This window comes from Dermacentor variabilis, chromosome 4 (assembly GCF_050947875.1).
Source record: "Dermacentor variabilis isolate Ectoservices chromosome 4, ASM5094787v1, whole genome shotgun sequence".
Taxonomy (NCBI): Eukaryota; Metazoa; Arthropoda; class Arachnida; order Ixodida; family Ixodidae; genus Dermacentor; species Dermacentor variabilis.
This window is the reverse complement of record NC_134571.1, coordinates 969,029-992,199: the sequence shown is the minus strand read 5'-3', so window position 1 is coordinate 992,199 and position 23,171 is coordinate 969,029. Positions and strand designations below refer to the sequence as shown.

At 48.2% G+C, this 23,171-nt stretch overlaps 1 protein-coding gene across 5 annotated transcripts in view; it reads left to right on the top strand.

Moving 5' to 3' along the window:
• tweek (transmembrane protein KIAA1109 homolog tweek) overlaps positions 1–23,171 on the top strand; it is a 703,556-nt gene that overhangs the window by 75,860 nt on the left and 604,525 nt on the right. For all 5 annotated transcript variants that reach the window (XM_075687924.1, XM_075687922.1, XM_075687923.1 and 2 more), the window contains exons 8-9: positions 10,391–10,561; positions 14,436–14,553. In XM_075687924.1, coding sequence (XP_075544039.1) covers positions 10,391–10,561; positions 14,436–14,553 — 289 coding nt within the window. The remainder of the gene's footprint in view (positions 1–10,390; positions 10,562–14,435; positions 14,554–23,171) is intronic.

Genomic DNA, 23,171 nt, shown 5'->3' with positions numbered 1-23,171 from the left:
TATTTTGTATTGAAACCATAAGAAGTTAGGTGGCGATTTCTGAAAAGTTAGATAATCTGAAAAGTTGATTAAAGTGGTGTTCATAGTAACAAGGTTTCAATGTACAGTCGCTGACCGATAAATCGGACACTGATAATCCTAACATGCTCAGTAATTCGGACAGCTTCGTGGCACTGCCAATGACCCCATAGACTTAATGTGTAAGGATGACCGATATTGGACAGCCGCCAGCACTACACTTGATTATCCAGACTCCGTCAGTGGCTGTAGCGTACGCCGAATCTGCCGCCATTATCTCCTCTGGCAACCTCGAAGAGACATCTAGTATGGCCTCAGAGATACACAAGACATCAAGGATGGCCTTAGAGATTACCCACCAAATAATAATCCCTGAAGTCTTGCCTTAGTCGCAGCACTGCGCCTCAGAGATTTAGCTGTAAATGTCTATCTTGGAGGATTTGCCTGAATTGTAAGGTCGTATCGAAATTACGATCATCGCATTACGCATTTTACCACCATTGCACACGGCCCACTCTTGTTTGTTGAATTTGCCTTCCGGACAGCATCCTGCCAGTCTGTGCTTTTTGTTTGTTTAGTGTGCGTTCCAGAAAGCACTCTGCTTGCTCCAAGAAGTCTTGTGAAGTTATCGACAGTCTGCGTCAAATGACACCAACGGTGCCCTTGCAGTCCGACTGCGCCCGGCTACGTAACTGAAAAGCTTGAACAGCTGCCTATCACAACGAGCTCAAATGTGGACATCATTGGTGGCCTGTTAGGCTGCGGTGTGCCGATTCCTGCCACTGTTACATTTGAAGACATTGCAGACGATGACAGTGTGGTGTTGTCGTGTACCGAACTGATTGATGGTGAAACAATTGAGCAAGTTCTCCCACCGTCAAACTGCGACATTAACATGGATGATAATGATGTGCTGTATGCTCCGGAGCCTTTACATGCGGATCTGACTGGAGCCTTTGCAATCCTTGCATCGGCATACAGAGACAACACAAAACTGGTAGAAATACAGGTGGACTTGGTTGCACGTACCCGGAAGTGCGTGCAGCAATGAATCGACCACTTCTTCCTTGCACAGGGGCCTTAAAAAAATAAAGAAAGCGATCTTTTCAGTCAAGCCCACACATTAAACACAAGAAGAAGAAAAGCAAAACACAGAAAAAGAAAAGCTAAACACAGAAAAATTATAAGAATAAAAACACATAAATAGAAAAGCAAAATACAAATAAACAGAAGATAAACACAAGGCACTCACAATAATAACGCAAGGGAAACACTGGCGAATCACTGCTCCGCACTTCTGACACCTCTCACGTTGAGTGGAACTGCATCCATTTTTTGGTTTTGGGGTCGAATCTAGTTCGTTATATTCAATGCAGGACAATTTCAGTGTGTTAAAACAAGGGTGTTAAATACACGGACCTCTATTAAGATTTCAAGGGGAACTTTATTTACTTCATTATATCCGTTATGTTATTATATTCCCATTTCGTTATAATGAGGTTTGAGTGTACATTATGCACTTCATGTGGAGTCCTTAAATGTGTCACTTAATCATCAGAAGGACCTACCATAACAACTCTGTATGTTTGTAAAAAATCATTTCAGGATTCCTTTAAGGTTTGTTTTCAACTGAATTCTCAGCTTGTAACTAATGTAGCTGCGCATGTTTGCCACTTGCTTGTGGTACACCGAGAGCTTGTGTGTACATGAAAGGGGGATTAATGAAAAAGCTGTCAAGTAAGGCTGCTGATATAATAATGTGGTATAGGTAGAAAGTTTCTCACTGCGACACTTTTGAAAGCTTTATCATCTGGTCACACTCAGCCACTTCTTAAAAGTCCAGATAACATTTTGGGGGTGTGTGAGTACAATAAACCATCAAGATAATCAATGCCATATCTAGAGCTACAGAGGCACGTGAGATTGCATGCCTGCATCTGACCACTTCCCAAGAAAAGCAACGACGCATATATGACGCTCGTCACTGCGATGCTCACTTTAACCCTGGTGACATCGTGCTTCTTTGGAAACCAGCACTGCGAGGTGGTCTTTGTGAGAAGCTGATTTCACCCTGCTGAGGCTCATATCGCATCTTGCGTCAAGTGACAGGCGCGACCAATGAGTTACAACCTCTCGATACCTCCACACCGCGATCCTCCTCTAATAGCGTTCGGGTCGCTCGACTGAAGCAATATCACTCAAACCTACCAAGTGCCGGGACAGCGCCTTTGCCGCCGAGGGTCATGCTACGAGGTGCTGCAGGAGCGAACGGTGATGAGAGGACTGATTAAGATGACGATCCCCAATATTTGTGCGCACAAGCTCCATTTTGTATGCCTGTCTTCTGCCCGTTGTATATGTCTTGTAAATATATTGTCAAGTGTCTTTTCTCCCCGTAACAATATCACCAACAAGCCAATGGCCTTGTTGAGCAGCTCCATCACCACCTCAGAACAAAGACGACAGCATGTGCACCACTTCCAACCGATTCATTTTGGGTTCTGATCCAGGAATATATATTGTAGGGTCTCTCACAACCATGCTCTTGGGACAAAGGAACGACAACACAGTAGTGCAAACAATCACAAGGGCATTTATTGCACCTTTCATAGATCAATGCCTGCTAGCCGAGTTGCTATCCACAAAACATGCCGATGGGCGCGCGACAAATCTAGAAGTCCGATTCACCGCGACCGCAAAGCGAGCGAATATGTTCGCCCCATGCTGGATCCCAACGCCTGGTCGTTCGCGCGTACTGTCACGCAAACGGTGGCGCATTCCAAGGCGGCCACGCGAGACGGTCTCGCGGAAGCCATGGGTCGGCGGCGCGCGGGATGTCCACGCTGTTCGCCGACCCGCCGGGAAAGAGCCAGCCCGTCCTCCCCTGCGCCCCCAAGTAACCCTGCCGTGAGGCGGCGTTAGCAACGCAACACTCGCGCCATCTCTCGCACTGCACCCCAACCACATCGACCGCCACGGGCATCACGCAGGCCACGCGGCGAAGCCGGATTACAGGAGACGCGCCATGCGAGAAAAACATATCAGGGGATGCGCGAGAGTCGCGCATCCCCACATCCCCCCAACCTTAAATCACTACGTATTCCGGCGAGACATGTGACACGGTCTAACTGAGCACATCAAACTGTGCTTCGCGAACAAGGTAGAACATTAAACAGTGGCCGCGCCGAGGAAATGTCCACACGCTGTCCATAACATGCGAGCCGACTGTCCTTGGGTACATTGCTGGCGTCCGCCGGTCACGGCAGCAGCTTTGCAGACTCGACGGCACGATTCCAGGCCAGGACTCCGGAAGCGGCGACGCAGTAGTCGGAACGAGCAAGCATCGCTCGCGCCGACGCGCCCTGCTGGCGAGAGCCGCAGTAGCTGTCGGTGACCGCCGGCTCTTTTTTCCGCCGCCGAGGGTTGTGAGCTGGATACAGGAGGCCGCCGAAGTCGCTGCGCCGAACTGGCCACAGCATCACCATCGCCCGGGGTGGCTCGATCGTAGTCCGGGGCAGCAGCGCAGACGATGTGCAGGTGACAGCAAGCCAGGGGTGACTCCAATCACGCTGCGTACATTCAACACACTCGGCAAACACTAAAGTAGTGCAAGGGAGAGGAATTATGCATGCGCATCGCCCACGTGGTACGGTGTTCAATTCGGCTAACAAAGATCGGGCAGCTACTCAGATGCTAAGTTCACGTGAACGAAGCTCGCTTCCTTGAGTCGAATGAGTAATTTCAATTCGTGCGAGGCTAAATAGAATGAGGAAAGCAACACCTCAACGCCACGGTCGACCAGGTTGTGTCCCTCCACGTGCGACAGGCAGCTTCGTAAAGCCTTAGGCCTAAAGCGTCTCTACCCTGACAACAACTGGCATCCAAAAACAACACCCAAAATGAGCGCAAAACAGGCAGCCGCGAGGAGACGTCAGCTCTGTGAGGTGGTCCTACTCCGCTCGGTGCACACAGCATCCGAGTTGACGGCGCCCACCGTCCTAGACGGTGTCGGAGCGCCCGGTGCCAGGCTGCAATACCAGTCAGCCCATAGTGGCACCCGTGGCCCGTGGCCACCCGGCTCCCAGAGCCGCGACTTCGTCCGAGTCAAAGAGATAGAAGAAGCTATTCACATAAAAAAATTCGGACCACCCACGAGGCTTCCGTACTCACTCGCTTCAGGCTTGCCACTGCTCCGCGGGCGCTCAGCCTCGCTCTCCCAGGATGCAGACCACGTAGCTCTCGTACTGACGAATGTCATTAAAAAAAAACTTGCGAAAAGGCTTAGCATGTTGACATGTTCAAACACACTACAGCCACCATCACCTCGCTCAAGAAAGCACGCCGCCGACGCTAGGGATCAAAATTCACGCTAAGCCTACGCTTCGGTTCAAACAAAGGTCTCGAACGATGCAAAACTGTTAAAACTATCGTCCGATGCCCCTAGAGTCCAGCCAGATGTGGGGTCTCTCACACCCATGCTATTGGGACAAAGGAACGACAACACAGTAGTGCAAACAATCACAAGGGCATTTATTGCACTTTTCATAGATCAATGCCTGCTAGCCGAGTTGCTATCCACAAAAGATGCCGATAGGCGCACGACAAATCTAGAAGTCCGACTCACCGCGACCGCAAAGCGAGCGAATATGTTCGCCCCATGCTGGATCCCAACGCCTGGTCGTTCGCGCGTACTGTCAAGCAAACGGTGGCGCATTCCAAGGCGGCCACGCGAGACGGTCTCGCGGAAGCCATGGGTCGGCGGCGCGCGGGATGTCCACGCTGTTCGCCGACCCGCCGGGAAAGAGCCAGCCCGTCCTGCCCTGCGCCCCCAAGTAACCCTGCCGTGAGGCGGCGTTAGCAACACAACACTCGCGCCATCTCTCGCACTGCGCCCCAACCACATCGACCGCCACGGGCATCACGCAGGCCACGCGGCGAAGCCGGATTACAGGAGACGCGCCATGCGGGAAAAACATATCAGGGGACGCGCGAGAGTCACGCATCCCCACAATATACATATTTATGCATGCGTAGGCTGTTCACAAGCCTATGATATCCAGCAGTCGATCAGTCTTGTCTCTGATTTTAAAGCATAACAGACAAATCGCTAATACAGCTTGAATCTTTCTTTTTTATATAATAAGCTACCATTAGTTCACATGCCGCCTGATTTCTGCTTCTACTGCAAATTTTTACCTCTTGAAAATGTGGTTAACACATGTAGGCGTTGCAGTGCGCTGGTAAATGTGCCACGCCATCTTTCATTAGATTTAGGTCATGTTCTTTGGCTCGTTCATTTATGTAGCGCTTGCTCAGATTGGTCCACCTTGACTGATAAAATAGGGCACCACTGTAGGTTAAATGAGGCGTACAACTCCTGCGGGACCCGCCGTGGTTGCTCAGTGGTCATGGTGTTAGACTGCTGAGCACGAGGTCGCGGGATCGGACCCCGGCCACGGCGGCTGCATTTCGATGGGGGCGAAATGCGAAAACACCCGTGTACTTAGAATTAGGTGCACGTTAAAGAACCCCAGGTGGTCGAAATTTTCGGAGTCCTCCACTACGGCGTGCATAATCAGAAAGTGGTTTTGTCACGCAAAACACCATAATTCAATTTTTAATTTAACTCCTGCGGGGACGGTAGAGTATCCGTCTCCAGTGCAAGAGGACCGTGATTCAAATCCCGGTGCCGTGCAATTCTCCACCGGGAAATACAAAAAAAAAAACCGTGTGTTGAGAAAATTGCACAAACAGGCCTGGAGTGCGGCCTGATCCCGGTGACCAGAACCGGTAACGCACTCTCTCACCAGAGCAGGATTGGCCACCCTGGTGCAGTACTTGGCCACAACCTCCTATATGAATACAACAATCAAACCCCGGCCCTCAGTCCCCAGCAGCCGCGAAGCAACTGACCACGGCGGCGGTCAGATCTGTAACGCTGCAGAGGGTGCTAAGAATACCTGGCTCCGGACAGGCCGCCATTGGAATCTGAACCTGGCAACGTTTAACGTTAGAACGCTATCTAGTGAGGCGAGTCTAGCAGTGTTATTGGAGGAATTAGAGGGTAGTAAATGGGATATAATAGGGCTCAGTGAGGTTAGGAGGACAAAAGAAGCATATACAGTGCTAAAAAGCGGGCATGTACTGTGTTACCGGGGCTTAGCGGAGAGACGAGAACTAGGAGTCGGATTCCTGATTAATAAGGAAATAGCTGGTAACATACAGGAATTCTATAGCATTAACGAGAGGGTGGCAGGTCTTGTTGTGAAACTTAATAAGAAGTACAAATTGAAGGTGGTACAAGTCTATGCCCCTACATGCAGTCATGATGACCAGGAAGTCGAAAGCTTTTATGAAGACGTGGAATCGGCGATGGGTAAAGTCAAAACAAAATACACTATACTGATGGGCGACTTCAATGCCAGGGTAGGCAAGAAGCAGGCTGGAGACAAGTCAGTGGGGGAATATGGCATAGGCTCTAGGAATAGCAGAGGAGAATTATTAGTAGAGTTTGCAGAACAGAATAATATGCGGATAATGAACACCTTTTTCCGTAAGCGGGTTAGTCGAAAGTGGACGTGGAGGAGCCCGAATGGTGAGACTAGAAATGAAATCGACTTCATACTCTGCGCGAACCCTGGCATCATACAAGATGTAGACGTACTCGGCAAGGTACGCTGCAGTGACCATAGGATGGTAAGAACTCGAATTAGCCTAGACTTGAGGAGGGAACGGAAGAAACTGGTACACAAGAAGCCAATCAATGAGTTAGCAGTAAGAGGGAAACTAGAGGAATTCCGGATCAAGCTACAGAACAGGTATTCGGCTTTAACTCAGGAAGAGGACCTTAGTGTTGAAGCAATGAACGACTATCTCATGGGAACCATTAAGGAGTGCGCAATAGAAGTCGGTGGTAACTCCGTTAGACAGGAAACCAGTAAGCTATCGCAGGAGACGAAAGATCTGATCAAGAAACGCCAATGTATGAAAGCCTCTAACCCTACAGCTAGAATAGAACTGGCAGAACTTTCTAAGTTAATCAACAAGCGTAAGACAGCGGACATCAGGAACTATAATATGGATAGAATTGAACAGGCTCTCAGGAATGGAGGAAGCCTAAAAACAGTGAAGAAGAAACTAGGAATAGGCAAGAATAAGATGTGTGCGTTAAGAGACAAAGCCGGCAATATCGCTACTAATATGGATGAGATAGTTCAAGTGGCTGAGGAGTTCTATAGAGATTTATACAGTACCAGTGGCACCCACGACGATAGTGGAAGAGAGAATAGCCTAGAGGAATTCGAAATCCCACAGGTAACGCCAGAAGAAGTAAAGAAAGCCTTAGGAGTTATGCAAAGGGGGAAGGCAGCTGGGGAGGATCAGGTAACAGCAGATTTGTTGAAGGATGGTGGTCAGATTGTTCTAGAGAAACTGGCCACCCTGTATACGCAATGCCTCATAACCTCGAGCGTACCGGAATCTTGGAAGAACGCTAACATAATCCTAATCCATAAGAAAGGGGACGCCAAAGACTTGAAAAATTATAGACCGATCAGCTTACTGTCCGTTGCCTACAAAGTATTTACTAAGGTAATCGCAAATAGAATCAGGAACACCTTAGACTTCTGTCAACCAAAGGACCAGGCAGGATTCCGTAAAGGCTACTCAACAATAGACCATATGCACACTATCAATCAAGTGATAGAGAAATGTGCAGAATATAACCAACCGTTATATATAGCTTTCATTGATTACGAGAAAGCGTTTGATTCAGTCGAAACCTCAGCAGTCATGGAGGCATTACGGAATCAGGGTGTAGATGAGCCATATGTAAAGATACTGGAAGATATCTATAGCGGCTCCACAGCCACCGTAGTCCTCCACAAAGAAAGCAACAAAATCCCTATAAAGAAAGGCGTCAGACAGGGAGATACGATATCTCCAATGCTATTCACAGCATGTTTACAGGAGGTATTCAGAGGCCTGGAGTGGGAAGAATTGGGGATAAAAGTTGATGGAGAATACCTTAGCAACTTGCGATTCGCTGATGATATTGCCTTGCTTAGTAACTCAGGAGACCAATTGCAATGCATGCTCACTGACCTGGAGAGGCAAAGCAGAAGGGTGGGTCTGAAAATTAATCTGCAGAAAACTAAAGTAATGTTTAACAGGCTCGGAAGAGAACAGCAGTTTACGATAGGTAGCGAAGCACTGGAAGGGGTAAGGGACTACATCTACTTAGGGCAGGTAGTGACCACGGATCCGGATCATGAGGCTGAAATAACCAGAAGAATAAGAATGGGCTGGGGTGCGTTTGGCAGGCATTCTCAAATCATGAACAGCAGGATGCCACTATCCCTAAAAAGGAAAGTGTATAACAGCTGTGTGTTACCAGTACTCACATATGGGGCAGAAACCTGGAGACTTACGAAAAGGGTTCTGCTGAAATTGAGGACGACGCAACGAGCTATGGAAAGAAGAATGATGGGTGTGACATTAAGGGATAAGAAAAGAGCAGATTGGGTGAGGCAACAAACGCGGGTAAACGACATCTTAGTTGAAATCAAGAAAAGGAAATGGGCATGGGCCGGACATGTAATGAGGAGGGAAGATAACCGATGGTCACTAAGGGTTACGGACTGGATTCCAAGGGAAGGGATGCGTAGCAGGGGGCGGCAGAAAGTTAGGTGGGTGGATGACATTAAGACGTTTGCAGGGACAACATGGCCACAATTAGTACATGACCGGGGTAGTTGGAGAAGTATGGGAGAGGCCTTTGCCCTGCAGTGGGCGTAACTAGGCTGATGATGATGATGATGATGATGATGATGGTCTGTCCAATGTAGGACTTGCTGCACGTAAGGGGAATTTTTTAGACCACCCCTGGGGTAGATTTTCCGTAAGTTGTGCCATGTTTCTTACCACAGCGTTGCTAACCAGTCTCCTCGCGAGTTGTTCTCGAGCACAGTCAAACCAGTTTGATGTGGACAGAATAGGCAATGGGTACCCCATACCAGCCTGCAACCTTCTTCAGGTTATGGGAGATCTTATGACGATAAGGAAGCACTGCAGGTCTTATGGTTCTGGCACTTTCTTCCTCCCTATAGCATTCTGCATTTTTTGTTTCCTTAATATGAATTTAGCTCCCGACCAACAAGGTGTAGTTTAATTATCTATTCCTGCACAGTCTAAAGACACTTGGTTGAAAGTAGGTGTGAGTGTTGTGCCCTGCACTTCATCAAGTGCTCTTGAGGGGGTGACACAATGATGCAGAGTGAGGGATTGTCCATTTTGATCATGGGTGTTGTTTATTACACTTGCTCATTATGCTGTATGTTGTGCTGTTCTCAGTGATTGAAGCGTACTCTGAGAACATGGCAGCCAGCGTTTTTTTGCGCCACCAGCTATTGCTGGGTTGATTGTTGATAAGCCAAATGCAGTCACAATGGATCACAAAGACTATTGCGTTTCTGGTATACAAAAATGCATCAGCACGTTGTCTCCAGTACCGCTCCGTGGTACTGGCAGCCATGCTATCCAAATGCTGGCAGCCACGCTAGCCAAGTATTGCATTTCAATCGCTGAGCACTTTACATTACGTGGTCATTGCTTATACCTGTCTGAGAATGAAAGCAAGGTTGATTAGGGCTTTGACATCCCTGTGACGGTTGACTGATGCAGTGCACTTTGACAGGTGCCTGTTCAGTGGCAGTGCCCACCAGAGAATGAGAGGCTCCAAGGTGGTGCGTTTGTAACCAGGGGTGGTATTCTCAGACTATGACCACTTTAGCGTGACGTAGTACACTGCATATTAGACAATTCAAGCGGTTCTGCTCAACCAGCCACAGTGAGCACTGAAAGTGATATCTCTGATAGTGACTGCCTGAGAATAAGTCCCAAGTATGTTAGCAGTGCACTTGCTGGTTCTTCAGAGTGGGTGCCTGCAGTAGTGCACCTGCTTCTTAGCTGTTCCACTTTGCTTTTGTGCTTCACATGCAGGGAATCAGCACTGGTGCACATAAGCGGATTTATGCATCAGAATTTAACAGAAAGGTATATCAAACTCCTGCATGCGGACCTACTTCTCTCCTCAAATGAAATACTAGATTAATGTGGTGAATTGGGTGTGTTGCTACATATTTGAAAAAGGTGGCAGTGCAAAAAAGACATAGACGGTGACAACTTCAGCAAGACGAGACGACATCAGCGCTTGTCCTTGTCGTCTCGTCTCTGTCCATGTCTTTTCGCACTACAGCCTTTTCAAATTTTGAAATACTAGTTTTTTGTTTTGGTGTACTCTATATAACAGCCTTTCATTCGCAATTTGCCTTACCTGCTTGAGGCATGTGTTCATTTGATGACAACGCTGCAGGAGACCAATGCTGTGCACATGACGGTAAAGCAAGGCTCGTACTTGGAGCTGACCCTGCCCTGGCAAGTGATTGAGGAAGGCTACACTACTCGAGTGACTGGTCAGCTTTTTCACTTGGAAGCCTCAACCAGTCTGCCTTTCAGAAATTTACTGGAGAGCGAAATTCTTGGTGTAAGTGTCGCACGTCTATCGTAGAACCACCTTATACAACTTTGCTGCAATATTTAAATACCGCAAGTGGCAGTCACTTTTATTATTTCTAAGGGAACTGTAGCTGACAGTCTTTGTGACCCTGGAGAGACGCTTCAGCTGTGGTCGAGATGGTGGCTGCAGCTAGCAGTTTTGAATAAATGCGAGGTGTACAATGTGACAAACATAGTGAAAGCTGTCGGCAAGTAAGGTGGAAGGTGGCTCAACTAAGACTTACATGTAATATCCTGAGAAATGATCATTGCTGGCTGGCTCACTGACGCTAAAATAGAAAATGCGTCTGTTCAAGTCTGCCACTGCTGTGCTATGAACAAAATCATGAGGGCCTCAGTATTCTTTGTAAGTTTCATGTCAGCTCTCCCAGCAGGTTCTTAGAGTGCATCATTCACATGTGACATAATGAAATTCCACAAATTTTGTGCAGTAAACAAACAAGTTTAACAAATTTAATCATTAAATAAAGGCATGCTGACGCACTAAACATTTCTTTATAGTTTTAATTTGTATATAATTCTAATGCTTAGCCCTCCCCACTAAGTCCGAATTAGTCAGTTTGCAGTCTCTTGAGTGTGGTTGAGTTGAGTTCTAGAACAGCAACACGATGGCCATCGCTAAATTTAGTTTTGGGCTATGTCTCCTGCAGACATTGTGGGGTCTCCAAATGTGCTCTTGGGACAAAGGAATGACAACACAGTACTGCAAGCAATCAAAAAGGCATTTATTGTACCTTCCATGCACCAGTGCCAGCTAGCCAAATCACAACCAATAGAACATGCCAATGGGTGCTGACTGATAAATCGAGGAAGTTTCACTCACCGTGACAGGATAGCAAGCGAATATGTTTCCCCATGCTGGACATTAATGCCTAATTATTCACGTGTACGGTCACGTGAACTGTGGCGCGTTGGAACAATCGTGTTTGTCCCTCCTGGTGTGCCGTTCCGAAGTCTTTCTTGAGACGGTCCGGCAAAGCAGGTTGGGAGATGACCATGCATTATTACGATCGGCCAGCAGTGAAAGCGACCTTCCGGCCTCTCCTGCCCTACTGTGATAAATCGCTTCGTGAGGCCATTGCCTCCTTTACTAGATGCATTTCGCTTGAATGAAAAACCAGCTGTCAAGCGCTTTCCCTTTCCTCCTCTTTACTATTGTCGGTCACGAGCGCCAAATGTGACTGGTGGAACCACTGGGCATTACCTTGCGGGGCTTCCGAAATCTTCACCACGTGTGCATGCCAATCTCGAAGGCAATTAGCCTCAATCATAGCTCAGCTTATGTTTGCAGGCATTACAGGTGACAGCTGTTCTTTAGCCAGACAACCAGCGGTCCCAAACGCCACCTCGCAATGCTTGTTCACAACTGAGGGCAGGCACGTTGTGCTGGGAGCTTGAGCCATTCCGCAGGCATTAAGTAAAGGAGGCAATAGTGAGGCTCACGCTATGTTGCCTTGGACAGACCAGCGGCGACACCAAGGCGAGACACGTTTGATGGCTACAGAGTTGATGGATGGCATTTGGTCGCCAACCACGACGCTGAAACCAAGGAACTCCTGTGAAAGTGCGTTATGCGCCTCTTTGCAGTTGCTACTGGGCCATACCAGAAGCCAAGACGTGCAAATGAAGTCTAGTGTGACACCCCATCTATGAGAGCAACCCCTTCATTCTCTGGAAGAGTGAGCCATGTGCGCCTGGGGGTATTTCTCTGAGGGCTTTCTGTGAACAAAAGTATCAGAGTGACTGTGCGCACTCTCCCCCTCGAGGCGACCATGAGCGCTGCGATTGGAAGGTGGTGTGACCGCTGATTTCCCTGGCCTAAGGATCTAGGGAGGACAGAGGGGTTTTGCATGTGGACACATTTGGTGAGCGAGTGTGCTCTGATATGTGCTTGCCAGAAGGATGTAGCCACTGACCTGTAGCTCATGCTACGAGAATGATGTACTGCACTCCGGTCTCTGGCCAGTACAAGTACCCCTTTTTCTATGTAAATAAGATTGCCTTTCCAATGTAAATAAACCTCCTGTTCCGTTACTCATCCTATTGACTTCGTACTCTTCACTGAAGAAGCAACCCTCGCCAAGTAAGCTCGGATGACTGCGTAGGCCTGCTTCGCCTCTGTGTGACGCGCCAGTAGCGTAGGCCAGCTACCCGTTGCAAGATGCACTGGCTGTGTAGGCTAGAGAGCGACCTTCTGTGTGATGCCAGACTCGGAGGCCACGACTCGCAAATCCTACAGCATGCTTCGAACCTCAAGCCAAAGAGGAAGAGCCTACTCCCTTTTGTGCCCAAGTAACTCCGCAGTTAGGTGGCATTAGTAGTGCAACACTCGTGCCATCTCTCGTACTATGCTGCAACCACACCGGACATGGACAAGCCAGATTACAGGAGACGTAAGAGCCATGCGGGATAACAGCATCAGGGGATGCGTGAGATTCGAGCATCCCCACAACTTTTGTTTTTCAGAAACTACATCATTGCTCGGCATGGCGGCACCAAGTCTGCTCACTTCAGGCCATAAAAGTAGCTATTCCTGACCCATTTGCCCTCTTCACGTAAAGTGAATGAAATTAGAGATGTTTGCTAGCAAAGTTCAGGCATTATCTTGGTGGTTTTCTTGCGATTGGTCCTTGAATCGACCTAATGAAGGTCCAGCTTATTATAATACAGCAGGCAGTTAACCATGCCTCTGGCTTGGATTGGTATTGCCTGCGGCACACTACTATCTTCTTCCTTCATGCTAGCTCATTGCATTGCATCGCATTGCAAGCACTCATTGAAGTGCACAAATGTAAGAATGCATCTGAATGCTTAATGTTAATAGAGCAAAAAGTGCGAAATAAACAAGGGCACAGACACACATACTATCCCTTCTACACACTACAGACGTCTCTAAGCTAGCCAAAAGCTCACCCCTATTGCAGAATGCTTAAAGATGTAGACTTGGAAGCTCGCATCTAGGGACGATTGAAACAATAGTTCATGTTTGTGAATGTACCATAATGCTTCTGTGAATATTTCTCATTTCCTAAACGCACCCTTTCCTTGGCAATCGAGCCTGATCATATATGGGTTACAGTTTCGATTTTTGATTTCTAAGCCGCAGAGAGGCATCTGGCTTAGTGGTGTATCACAACAACATGCCGTGGCTTCACTTTGAGAAAGCGCTGCATCAGCGGCAAAGAGTTCAACGGAAGTTTCACCAGGTTTCCAAAGGAACAAGCAAGCTAGTAACTAGCACCATTTCTAGACATGCACTACTTGAACACTCTCATTTATTTCTATGGTTCCTTCACCAACTCTGGCGTCAGCAGTCACATAGTTGTCCAGAAATAAAATAGCACTAAACTTTTTTGGTCTACTTTATTTACATGGTCCAGTGCCTTAGGTAGTGTGTGAAATATATGTAAACACTGTGGAAGCATTGTCATTCTCTGTGTTGGTCAATAGTTATTAGTTTTGTGTTTGTGTTGCTAGGCCGTGGGTTCACATGTGATTCAGTGAAACAAAGGGAAATTGCAGAATGTAGTAGCATGTCATTTAGCGACAGTAGCCATGCACTTAATTCGAACCGATCCTAAATGCACTGAGAATGGTGATAAAATATTGGGCATGGCAGGACCACAGCCACCTCAGAAGAAGTGTCACAGTCACAGTTTCAGCAGCAGCTATAGTTGCTATATATCAAAATTTCTGTGAAGGTGGTGTTTGCTTTTCTTTTGAGATGAAAAGTGGGCACTTTCACACACACTGTCAAGTGGTAAAATATGCTTGAATCAATATGGGGCCATTTCTTAAACATTGTGCAATGCTCCTAAGCCTTTCTTTTTCTTACTGTCCAGTTTGATGTACAAGGCAAGTACCCACTTATCTGGAATGGCCATCAAGATTGGCAGTGCAGCTTGGCTGGCTGCCGCAGCTCACTCACATTGCTGCACACACACAAGGGCTTCTTTCAAGGTATTGTGCTGAGTAATTTTGTGCTTGTTTGAGGTGCTGACCTTCCTCCTGTTGTTCATAGCGTGTGTATTTCTTACTTAGACAAAGGTTCGTGTAGTTCTCGCATTGCTGGTCATTTTATCTTGTTATTGAGCATTTGAGATGCACAGCACAGATAATATACAGCAGTCTCATTGAATGTGGCTAAAGGCAGTAGTTTGCCTGACTGGGCCGTGATACCCCTAGATTCACACTATGTAGAGTACAGCGGACAAGAGCAAGGTACAATGCACTCGAAAAGAAAAAAAAAATTGTACAAGTATACAAATACAGCTTCACATACAAATGAGTTTAAATGTTACATCGATGACAAGCAGAGGTAAAAAAGCTTACCATGGACATTCATATAATACATAATTTTATCTAGGGCATATATCAAGGCATCCAACCACAAATATGCCATTAGTACTCTTTTAAAGGCAGCAGCAGGTAAGTCAGAGGTCAAGTCATAAAGTATTGAAAAGGTAATGTTCAACCCTTTGAGGGTCAAAGACGTAAAATAGAGTACTGCGAAGCAGTCCCAAATGGTTGATGCTGTATATTTATGACGCCGTCTGTATGTTTGAAAAATGGCAAAATTTTCAACTCTTTGTGGCCTGGCAAGTGTTGCCACTCTGTGTGGATACACACAGAGTGCTTTTTGAATTCTTTAATTCTCTTTCGCTCTGTAGTCTCATGGTTTTCATTCCACAGCTTCTTTATGCTAACGTTTCAGGGACTACTCGTACATCTGCATGCGCGCCCGGTGGTTAGTTTTAACGTGATAGCATTAAGGGCCACGTGTTGCAGAAAATTCGGTGCTGGCATCCTGTGTTGGCGTCCGGCGTTGCGTCGGACATTGTTTCGGCAAAAAGATTTACGAACCACCCATACCCAGGCCCTCCACGTGCCGCAAGGAAGTATGGAGATGGGTTTGCACAAGGCTTACCTTACGAGCGACGGTCAGGAAAGGGCACGACGTTCCTCCACTTTGCAACGCACAAAGGTGCTATGGCAGGGTTCGTCGACTCTTGGACACGTTGCAGAGAAGGCTTCAGAGTCAGATCACCAACAAGCGCGGGTTTATTCACCCAAGATACCGCACAGTGCGACTGTCACGGCGCTTACAGGCAAAGGCTCACCACAAGACCGATCGAGTATGCGTGCCCACCGCGCTAGGGCTAACCGGTAAGTAGTCCACCAAGTACGAGAACGAGGAGTCGCGGAAGCAAAGGTCCCATTTAGCAAACTTGTGGGCCTGTGAGCATCTGCCGCGGCAAGGAAGCGCTCAGCGGAAGAGAGCTCGGGTGGAGAAGGCACCCGGGGGCCGCCACTTGAAAGGCCAATCAGGGCGCATCCCAGTGACACTTGCTCGCATGGTAATTCGAGCCGGGGAGACAGAAGCACGGTTCGCGTGGGAAATTATCTCTGGCAAGCTAGCCGTGTCCACCATGTTGCCGTTACAGCGATGGTTCCCGGAGATCTAGCAAAGCACAACGCGCGAGCTGGGGGATGAGGCGTGGGAAGGCACCTCGATCTAAAAAAAAGGGACCTCGATCTCCTTAAGACTGAGGCCAGCCTGCAAAGGAGGCTGTCTGAGGCCAAGTGGCAAGGTTGACTCAGCCAAAGTGGGCTAAGCCAACAGGGCAAAGTCCAAGGGGGTTGCCGTCAACGGAACCAGGTCAAGGAGAAGGTGCCACAGCAGTTTGAAGAGGCGGAGGTGTCACTTCTCTTGATGTGAAGCCAGGAGGGGGGGAAGGGGAGGCAGCCTTGGTAATTAAAGTTCCACGCCCCAGGAATGGACGGCAGCCCAGGAAAGACTGGGTGGGCAGCACCATAGGTCAGCCTGCAACGCTTGAGGTCCACCGGACAGGAGCTGCCAGGAACGCGCGAGGCGTGGCTGCCATTTTGGCACAGTGGTCACCACAAAAGTCGCTGGGCTCCTCGGATTGCGTGCTGTCTGGAATGGCAGACCGGGATGACTGACAGCCAGGCTATAGCAGCAGCAGCTGGAGTAACCACCCTTGGCCAGGGGCTAGCACTTAACTGGGTGCACCAGCCACAGTGAGCGGCGGCCTAGGTAGCAAGAGGCAAGGCAGGCACAAGTTCGTGGCCCTCCAAGGTAGGAGCCTATTACAGTGGCAGGAGCAGGGACAGCTGGCCTCATGGTCAGCAAGACTGGCGGCACAATGGGACCAGGCGCAGGAAGAAGACTTGACGACGCTGAGGAAAGGACACGAAAAGCCCTCCAGTATAGCCGGCTTGCCAACAAAGTGCCTGCCCAGCTGATTGCCCAAGAAGGGGCATTTGCCAGGCTGAGGCTTGGGCAACACATAAGAGGGAATACTAGGCCACAAGAGTGTGTCACCGCTTCGACATGTGCCCTCGCACTGTAGCCCCTTCCAACATAAGACATTTTTCTCAGTGTTGCCGAAGTCTCGCCCAGCTTGTACGTTTGACGATGCCTCTGTGGCTAGCACAACTTTTTGTTTCAAAGCTGCACTAAAGTGGCATCGTTTGTTTGGTGCCATTGCGATAACGTCACTCCACACACCAATACCACAGCATAAAAAACTAGCAACCAGCTCCCATGCGACACAGAACAAAATGGCGACGTCACTTGTGTACTGTTACGTTTCGCCTACAACGCGCGGTATAGCCGGCGCGGATGCAACAGACGCCGGGGCTTCGTTCAAAGCGGCGGACATTTTGGCCCGTTCGTGAAGCTGTTACACAGCTCAGTGTACCACCCACAGTCGAATTCCGTTGAGAAGCTCCACTCCGTCATGAAGCGCGTGTTGAGAGCATTGTGTTTTGAACAACAAACTGACTGGGAGCTGTGTCTGCCTGAGGTGATGCTTGCATTAAGGACCGCGCCGCATGCGGCTGCGGGGTTTTCGCCAGCTGAGCTAGTGTACAGTCGCTCGCTGCGATCTCCGCTTCGCATGCTTCGAGACGGATCACTGCCCTCTCCAATGACTGCAGAACATCTCTTTCACAAATGGCCGCCTCCTGCGCTGGAGCCTCGCTTTGCAACAATATTCCCTTGAGGTGCGTTACAAAAAGGGGAGTCTCAACGGTAACGCCGATGGCTTAAGTCGAAGCCCCTAACGTAGGAATCAGCCTCAAAGTTGTTTGTTACTGATGTTTTTCTTCCTGAGGCAGGATTTTTAACATATTGCTTTTGTTTAGTGTTTCAAAGTGATGACGTGCTTTCTAGTGCAATTTTCCAATTTGTGGACGCGTTCTGAGTGCTGCTAGACTACTGTAAGGAACTAGGCAGTGGTATAAAAGGGGAAAGAACCTGGCAGGGCTTAGTGAGGGTTGTTTCGTGCTTGCTGACTGAGCGGTTGAGTTTCGGCGTAGTTCTAACGCTTGCCGGGAACGAGAACAAAAATGTCAACTCTCCCGAAGTCACTTTGCAGTGTCCTGTGTGAACCTGAACGAGAGAACGAGGCCTTCTCTGTGCGCTGCGCTCAAGAAACGCCGAAGGACGGCCGACTTCGGTTATGAGAATCATCGAGCGACATCCCTCCGGACAGCGGATGCAGTCCCCTGACCATCGGGATCTCCTTCCCCCGGTGGGGCGGTCTGTTACGTTTCGCCTACAACGCGCGGTATAGCCGGCGCGGATGCAACAGACGCCGGGGCTTCGTTCAAAGCGGCGGACATTTTGGCCCGTTCGGCGCCGCCGCTACGCCTCCCCGCCAAGCGCGTCCAGGCATGTTCCAATGCCACGTGTCTTCGTGTGCGCGCGTGTGTGTGTGTGTGCATGTTGGTGCCCATGCTTGTCAAAGCGCGGCAGCCGGGGAGAGGAGCTCCCCCAAGTGTGATGCGAGGTCTGACCGGCGCCGGCCCGGCGGATGCGTCACCTACTCGTCTCAACGTGCTCGAGCGGCGCCGTCACGTGCGCGTCTATCGAGGCGTTCCTTCTTGCCCTCAACTGCGAGAGTATAAAAGCAGCTGCCCCCGGACGCCAAGAGAGAGGCTCCGATTTCTTCAGTTGAGTTACGTGCTCTCCCGTCTCTCCACTTCGGTCGACCTGACCGCCCGCTCTTTTGCGATGCTAGAATAAACAAGTTGTTCTGTTACCAGTCGACTCATGCTTTGCCGGGACCTTCGGATGCTTCCAGTTGTGCCCCAGGCCGCCAGGCCAACGCTACCCTTGGGGCTTGCAACCCGATTGCAACAACGGGTGTCAGCGCTGAGATACCAACAGTACTTATATTAGCTACTGGCGCAGCTCATCATCATCATCATCATTATCAGCCTGGTTTTGCCCACTGCAGGGCAAAGGCCTCTCCCATACTTCTCCAACTACCCCGGTCATGTACTAATTGTGGCCATGTTGTCCCTGCAAACTTCTTAATCTCATTCGCCCACCTAACTTCCTGCCGCCCCCTGCTACTGGAATCCAGTCCGTAACCCTTAATGACCATCGGTTATCTTCCGTCCTCATTACATGTCCTGTCCATGCCCCCCATTTCTTTTTCTTGATTTCAACTAAGATGTCGTTAACTTGCGTTTGTTTCCTCACCCAATCAGCTCTTTTCTTATCCCTTAACGTTACACCTATCATTCTTCTTTCCATAGCTCGTTGCGTCGTCCTCAATTTAAGTAGAACCCTTTTCTTAAGCCTCCAGGTTTCTGCCCTGTACGTGAGTACTGGTAAGACACAGCTGTTATAAACTTTTCTCTTAAGGGATAATGGCAACCTGCTGTTCATGATCTGAGAATGCCTGCCAAACGTGCCCCAGCCCATTCAAATTCTTCCGATTATTTCAGTCTCATGATCCAGATCTGCAGTCACTACCTGTCCTAAGTAGATGTATCCCCTTACCACTTCCAGTGCCTCACTACCTATCGTAAACTGCTGTTCTGTTCCGAGACTGTTAAACATGACTTTAGTTTTCTGCAAGTTAATTTTTAGACCCACCTTTCGGCTTTGCCTCTCCAGGTCAGTGAGCATGCATTGCAGCTGGTCCCCTGAGTTACTAAGCAAGGCAATATCATCAGCGAATCGCAACTTACTAAGGTATTCTCCATTAACCCTTATCCCCAATCCTTCCCAATCCAGGTCTCTGAATACCTCCTGTAAAGACGCTTTGAATAGCATTGGAGAGATCGTATCTCCCTGTCTTACGCCTTTCTTTATTGGGATTTTGTTGCTTTCTTTATGGAGGACTACAGTGACTGTGGAGCCGCTATAGATATCTTTCAGTATTTTTACATACGACTCGTCTACACCCTGATTCCGCAATGCCTCCATGACTGCTGAGGTTTTGACTGAATCAAACGCTTTCTTGTAATCAATGAAAGCTATATATAAGGGTTGGTTATATTCCGCACATTTCTCTATCACCTGATTGATAGTGTAAATATGGTCTATTGTTGAGTAGTATTTACGGAATCTTCCCTGATCCTTTGGTTGACGGAAGTTTAGGGTGTTCCTGATTCTATTTGCAATTACCTTAGTAAATTCTTTGTAGGCAACGGACAGTAAGCTGATCGGTCTATAATTTTTCAAGTCTTTGGCGTCCCCTTTCTTATGGATTAGAATTATTTTAGCGTTTTTCCAAGATTCCGGCACGCTCGAAGTCATGAGGCATTGCGTATTGTGGGGATGCGTGACTCTCACGCCTCCCCTGAGATCTAGTTTTCCCGCATGGCTCGTCTCCTGCAGGGCGGCTTCGCCCGCCGCGTGGCCTTGCGCCCGTGGCGGTCGGAGTGGTACAAGCGCGGTGCGAGAGATGGCGCGAGCGTCGCGCCGCTGCGGGGTTACTCGGGCGCCGGGAGACAAGGCGCTCTGTCTCTCTTTGGGGGTTCGGGAAGCAAGCGGGACGGACATGCCGTCTGCGCGTGCGCCGACCCATGCTTCTGCGAGACCGTCTCGCGTGGCCGCCTTGGACACCGTCCGCGTGACCGTACACGCGAATGACCAGGCATTGGGATCCAGCATGGGGCGAACATATTCGCTCGCTACCAGGTCGCGGTAAGTCGGACTTCTAGATTTGTCGCGCGCTCATCGGCATGTTTTGTGGATAGCAACTCGGCTAGCAGGCATTGATCTATGAAAGGTGCAATAAATGCCCTTGTGATTGTTTGCACTACTGTGTTGTCGTTCCTTTGTCCCAAGAGCACGGGTGTGAGAGACCCCACAGTATACAGGGTGGCCAGTTTCTCTTGAACAATCTGCCCACCGTCCTTCAACAAATCTGCTGTTACCTGATCCTCCCCAGCTGCCTTCCCCCTTTGCATAGCTCCCAAGGCTTTCTTTACTTTTTCCGGCGTTACCTGTGGGATTTCGAATTCCTCTAGACTATTCTCTCTCTTCCATTATCGTCGTGGGTGCCACTGGTACTGTATAAATCTCTATAGAACTCCTCAGCCACTTGAACTATCTCATCCATATTAGTAATGATATTACCGGCTTTGTCTCTTTAACCATACATCTGATTCTTGCCAATTCCTAGTTTTTTCTTCACTGATTTTAGGCATCCTCCGTTCCTGAGAGCATGTTCAATTCTATCCATATTATACTTCCTTATGTCAGCTGGCGCAGCTAGTAGCAGCTATAATGGTGACCTTTCTAGATGGTGCTAGCTATGCACCCTATTTATCAATTTCAGTTAAAAACTGGCGAGCATTTTAAATACTTTGAATCTAAGCTGACCCTAGAGTTTGGTATTTGATTATTTGAAGAAACAATTGGCCTAGATTTCGAATAAATATGATATAACCCACCACGGTGGTGCAGTGGCTTTGGTGTTGCACTGCTAACCTCAAGGGTGTGGTACCAAATCTCGGCATCAGCGGCCGCATTTCAATGTGGGCAAAATGCAAGAATGCCTATGTACCCTGCATAAGGTGCACATTAAAAAACCCGAGGTGGTCAAAATAATCGGCAGTCCTCCACTACAACATGCCTCCTGATCATATCGTGGTTTCAGCATGTAAAATCACAGAATTTTATTCATTTATGCAAATGTCTCATCAAGCAAATATCATCAACAGGCAAAATGTATTATCAGGAGCAAATTTGGTATGCCCAGTTTAACCCCTCCTCCCCATCAGCTAAGTTGTCTCTGTGCCTATCAGTGGCGTAGCCAGAAATTTCGTTCGAGGGGGGGGGGGGGGGGGGGCTCACATTGCTGCTCGGCCTCCTCCTCCGTAGAAGGATCAAATATATGAATAATAATTGCATTGCCATTACCAAAGATGCTGCAAACGAATTCTTGAATGTTATGCACTGTCAAGACAAGCAAAGTATGTATTTTTTTCATAAAAGAATATACTCGTATGTCCCAAAAATTGTGCCCGAAATAACTGATATTAATGCTTCTATGTTTTTTGTTTACTTAATAGGCAAAGAAAATATCACACGAACTTTAGAACTATATCAGTTCGAAACTAGCAAAGCAGTGCATGCTGCACATATGAAAAATGTTAAGGCTGTGAAATGAACAAGTTTAGGACAAATATGCTAATGAAACTGTCACACCCGCCATGGTTGCTCAGTGGCTATGGTATTTGGCTGCTAAGCACGAGGTCGCGGGATTGAATCTCGGCCAGTTCGGCTGCATTTCGATGGGGGCGAAATGCGAAAACACCTGTGTACTTAGATTTAGATGCATGTAAAGAACCCCAGGTGGTCGAAATTTCCGGAGTCTTCCACTACAGCGTGTCTCATAACCAGAAAGTGGTTTTGGCACGTAAAACCCCATAAGTTAATTTAAACTTTATCATTCAAGAGCCTTGTTTACATTTTTGTACATATTCAACGGCCAGAGAAAAATCTCAGTGACGCTGTCCTTTGTCCATCCTAATGTATTGCGCAGGAGCAGCTGTCACCGGTTGTGTATTGTGAGTAATTGCACCAAAATTATAGTTGCAACAGAGAGCACATATAAAAAAAAAAAAAACCAGGAGTTCTTCAATATATACAAGGGAGAGTCAAAAGAAAGTGAGTCAATGCTCATGTATGACAAACGGGGTACTTTATTTAAAAGTAGTCTCCATGAGGATTTAGACATTTGTTCCACTGACTAATGAGTCGCGTGATTCCCGTCTCATAAAACTGCTTGGGTTGTTGCTTCAAAAAATCTGTAACAGTCTTTCACGTTATTGTCCAACACAAATATGGTTTCCTTGAGCGGTTTTTTCAATTGCTCCAAAATGTGGAAGTCGTAAGGTGACAGGTATGGGCTGTATGGCAGACGTTGCAGCCTTTCTCACATGAACTTTGCCAGTTTTGTGTTAACAGCATCAGCGACGTGGGGATGGGCATTGTCGTGGAGCAGGATGACCCCATTACTCAATTTTCCACGTCGTTTGTTCTTGATTGTGACATGCAGCCGATCCGGCGTTTCACAATATCAGAAACAATTGATAGTCTCTCCAGGTTAAGGAAATTCGATCAGTAATGGCCCCTGATGATAGAAAAAAAAGTCAACAACACCTTTCCGGCACAAATGACGGCCTTTGCTTTCTTTGGGGGTGGTGAGTTCGAATGTTTCCACTGTAAGCATTGTCGTCTTGTTTCAGGCCCGTAGTAGCAGCAACCATTATTTGTCTCTGGTCACTATTGGAGACTAGAAGTT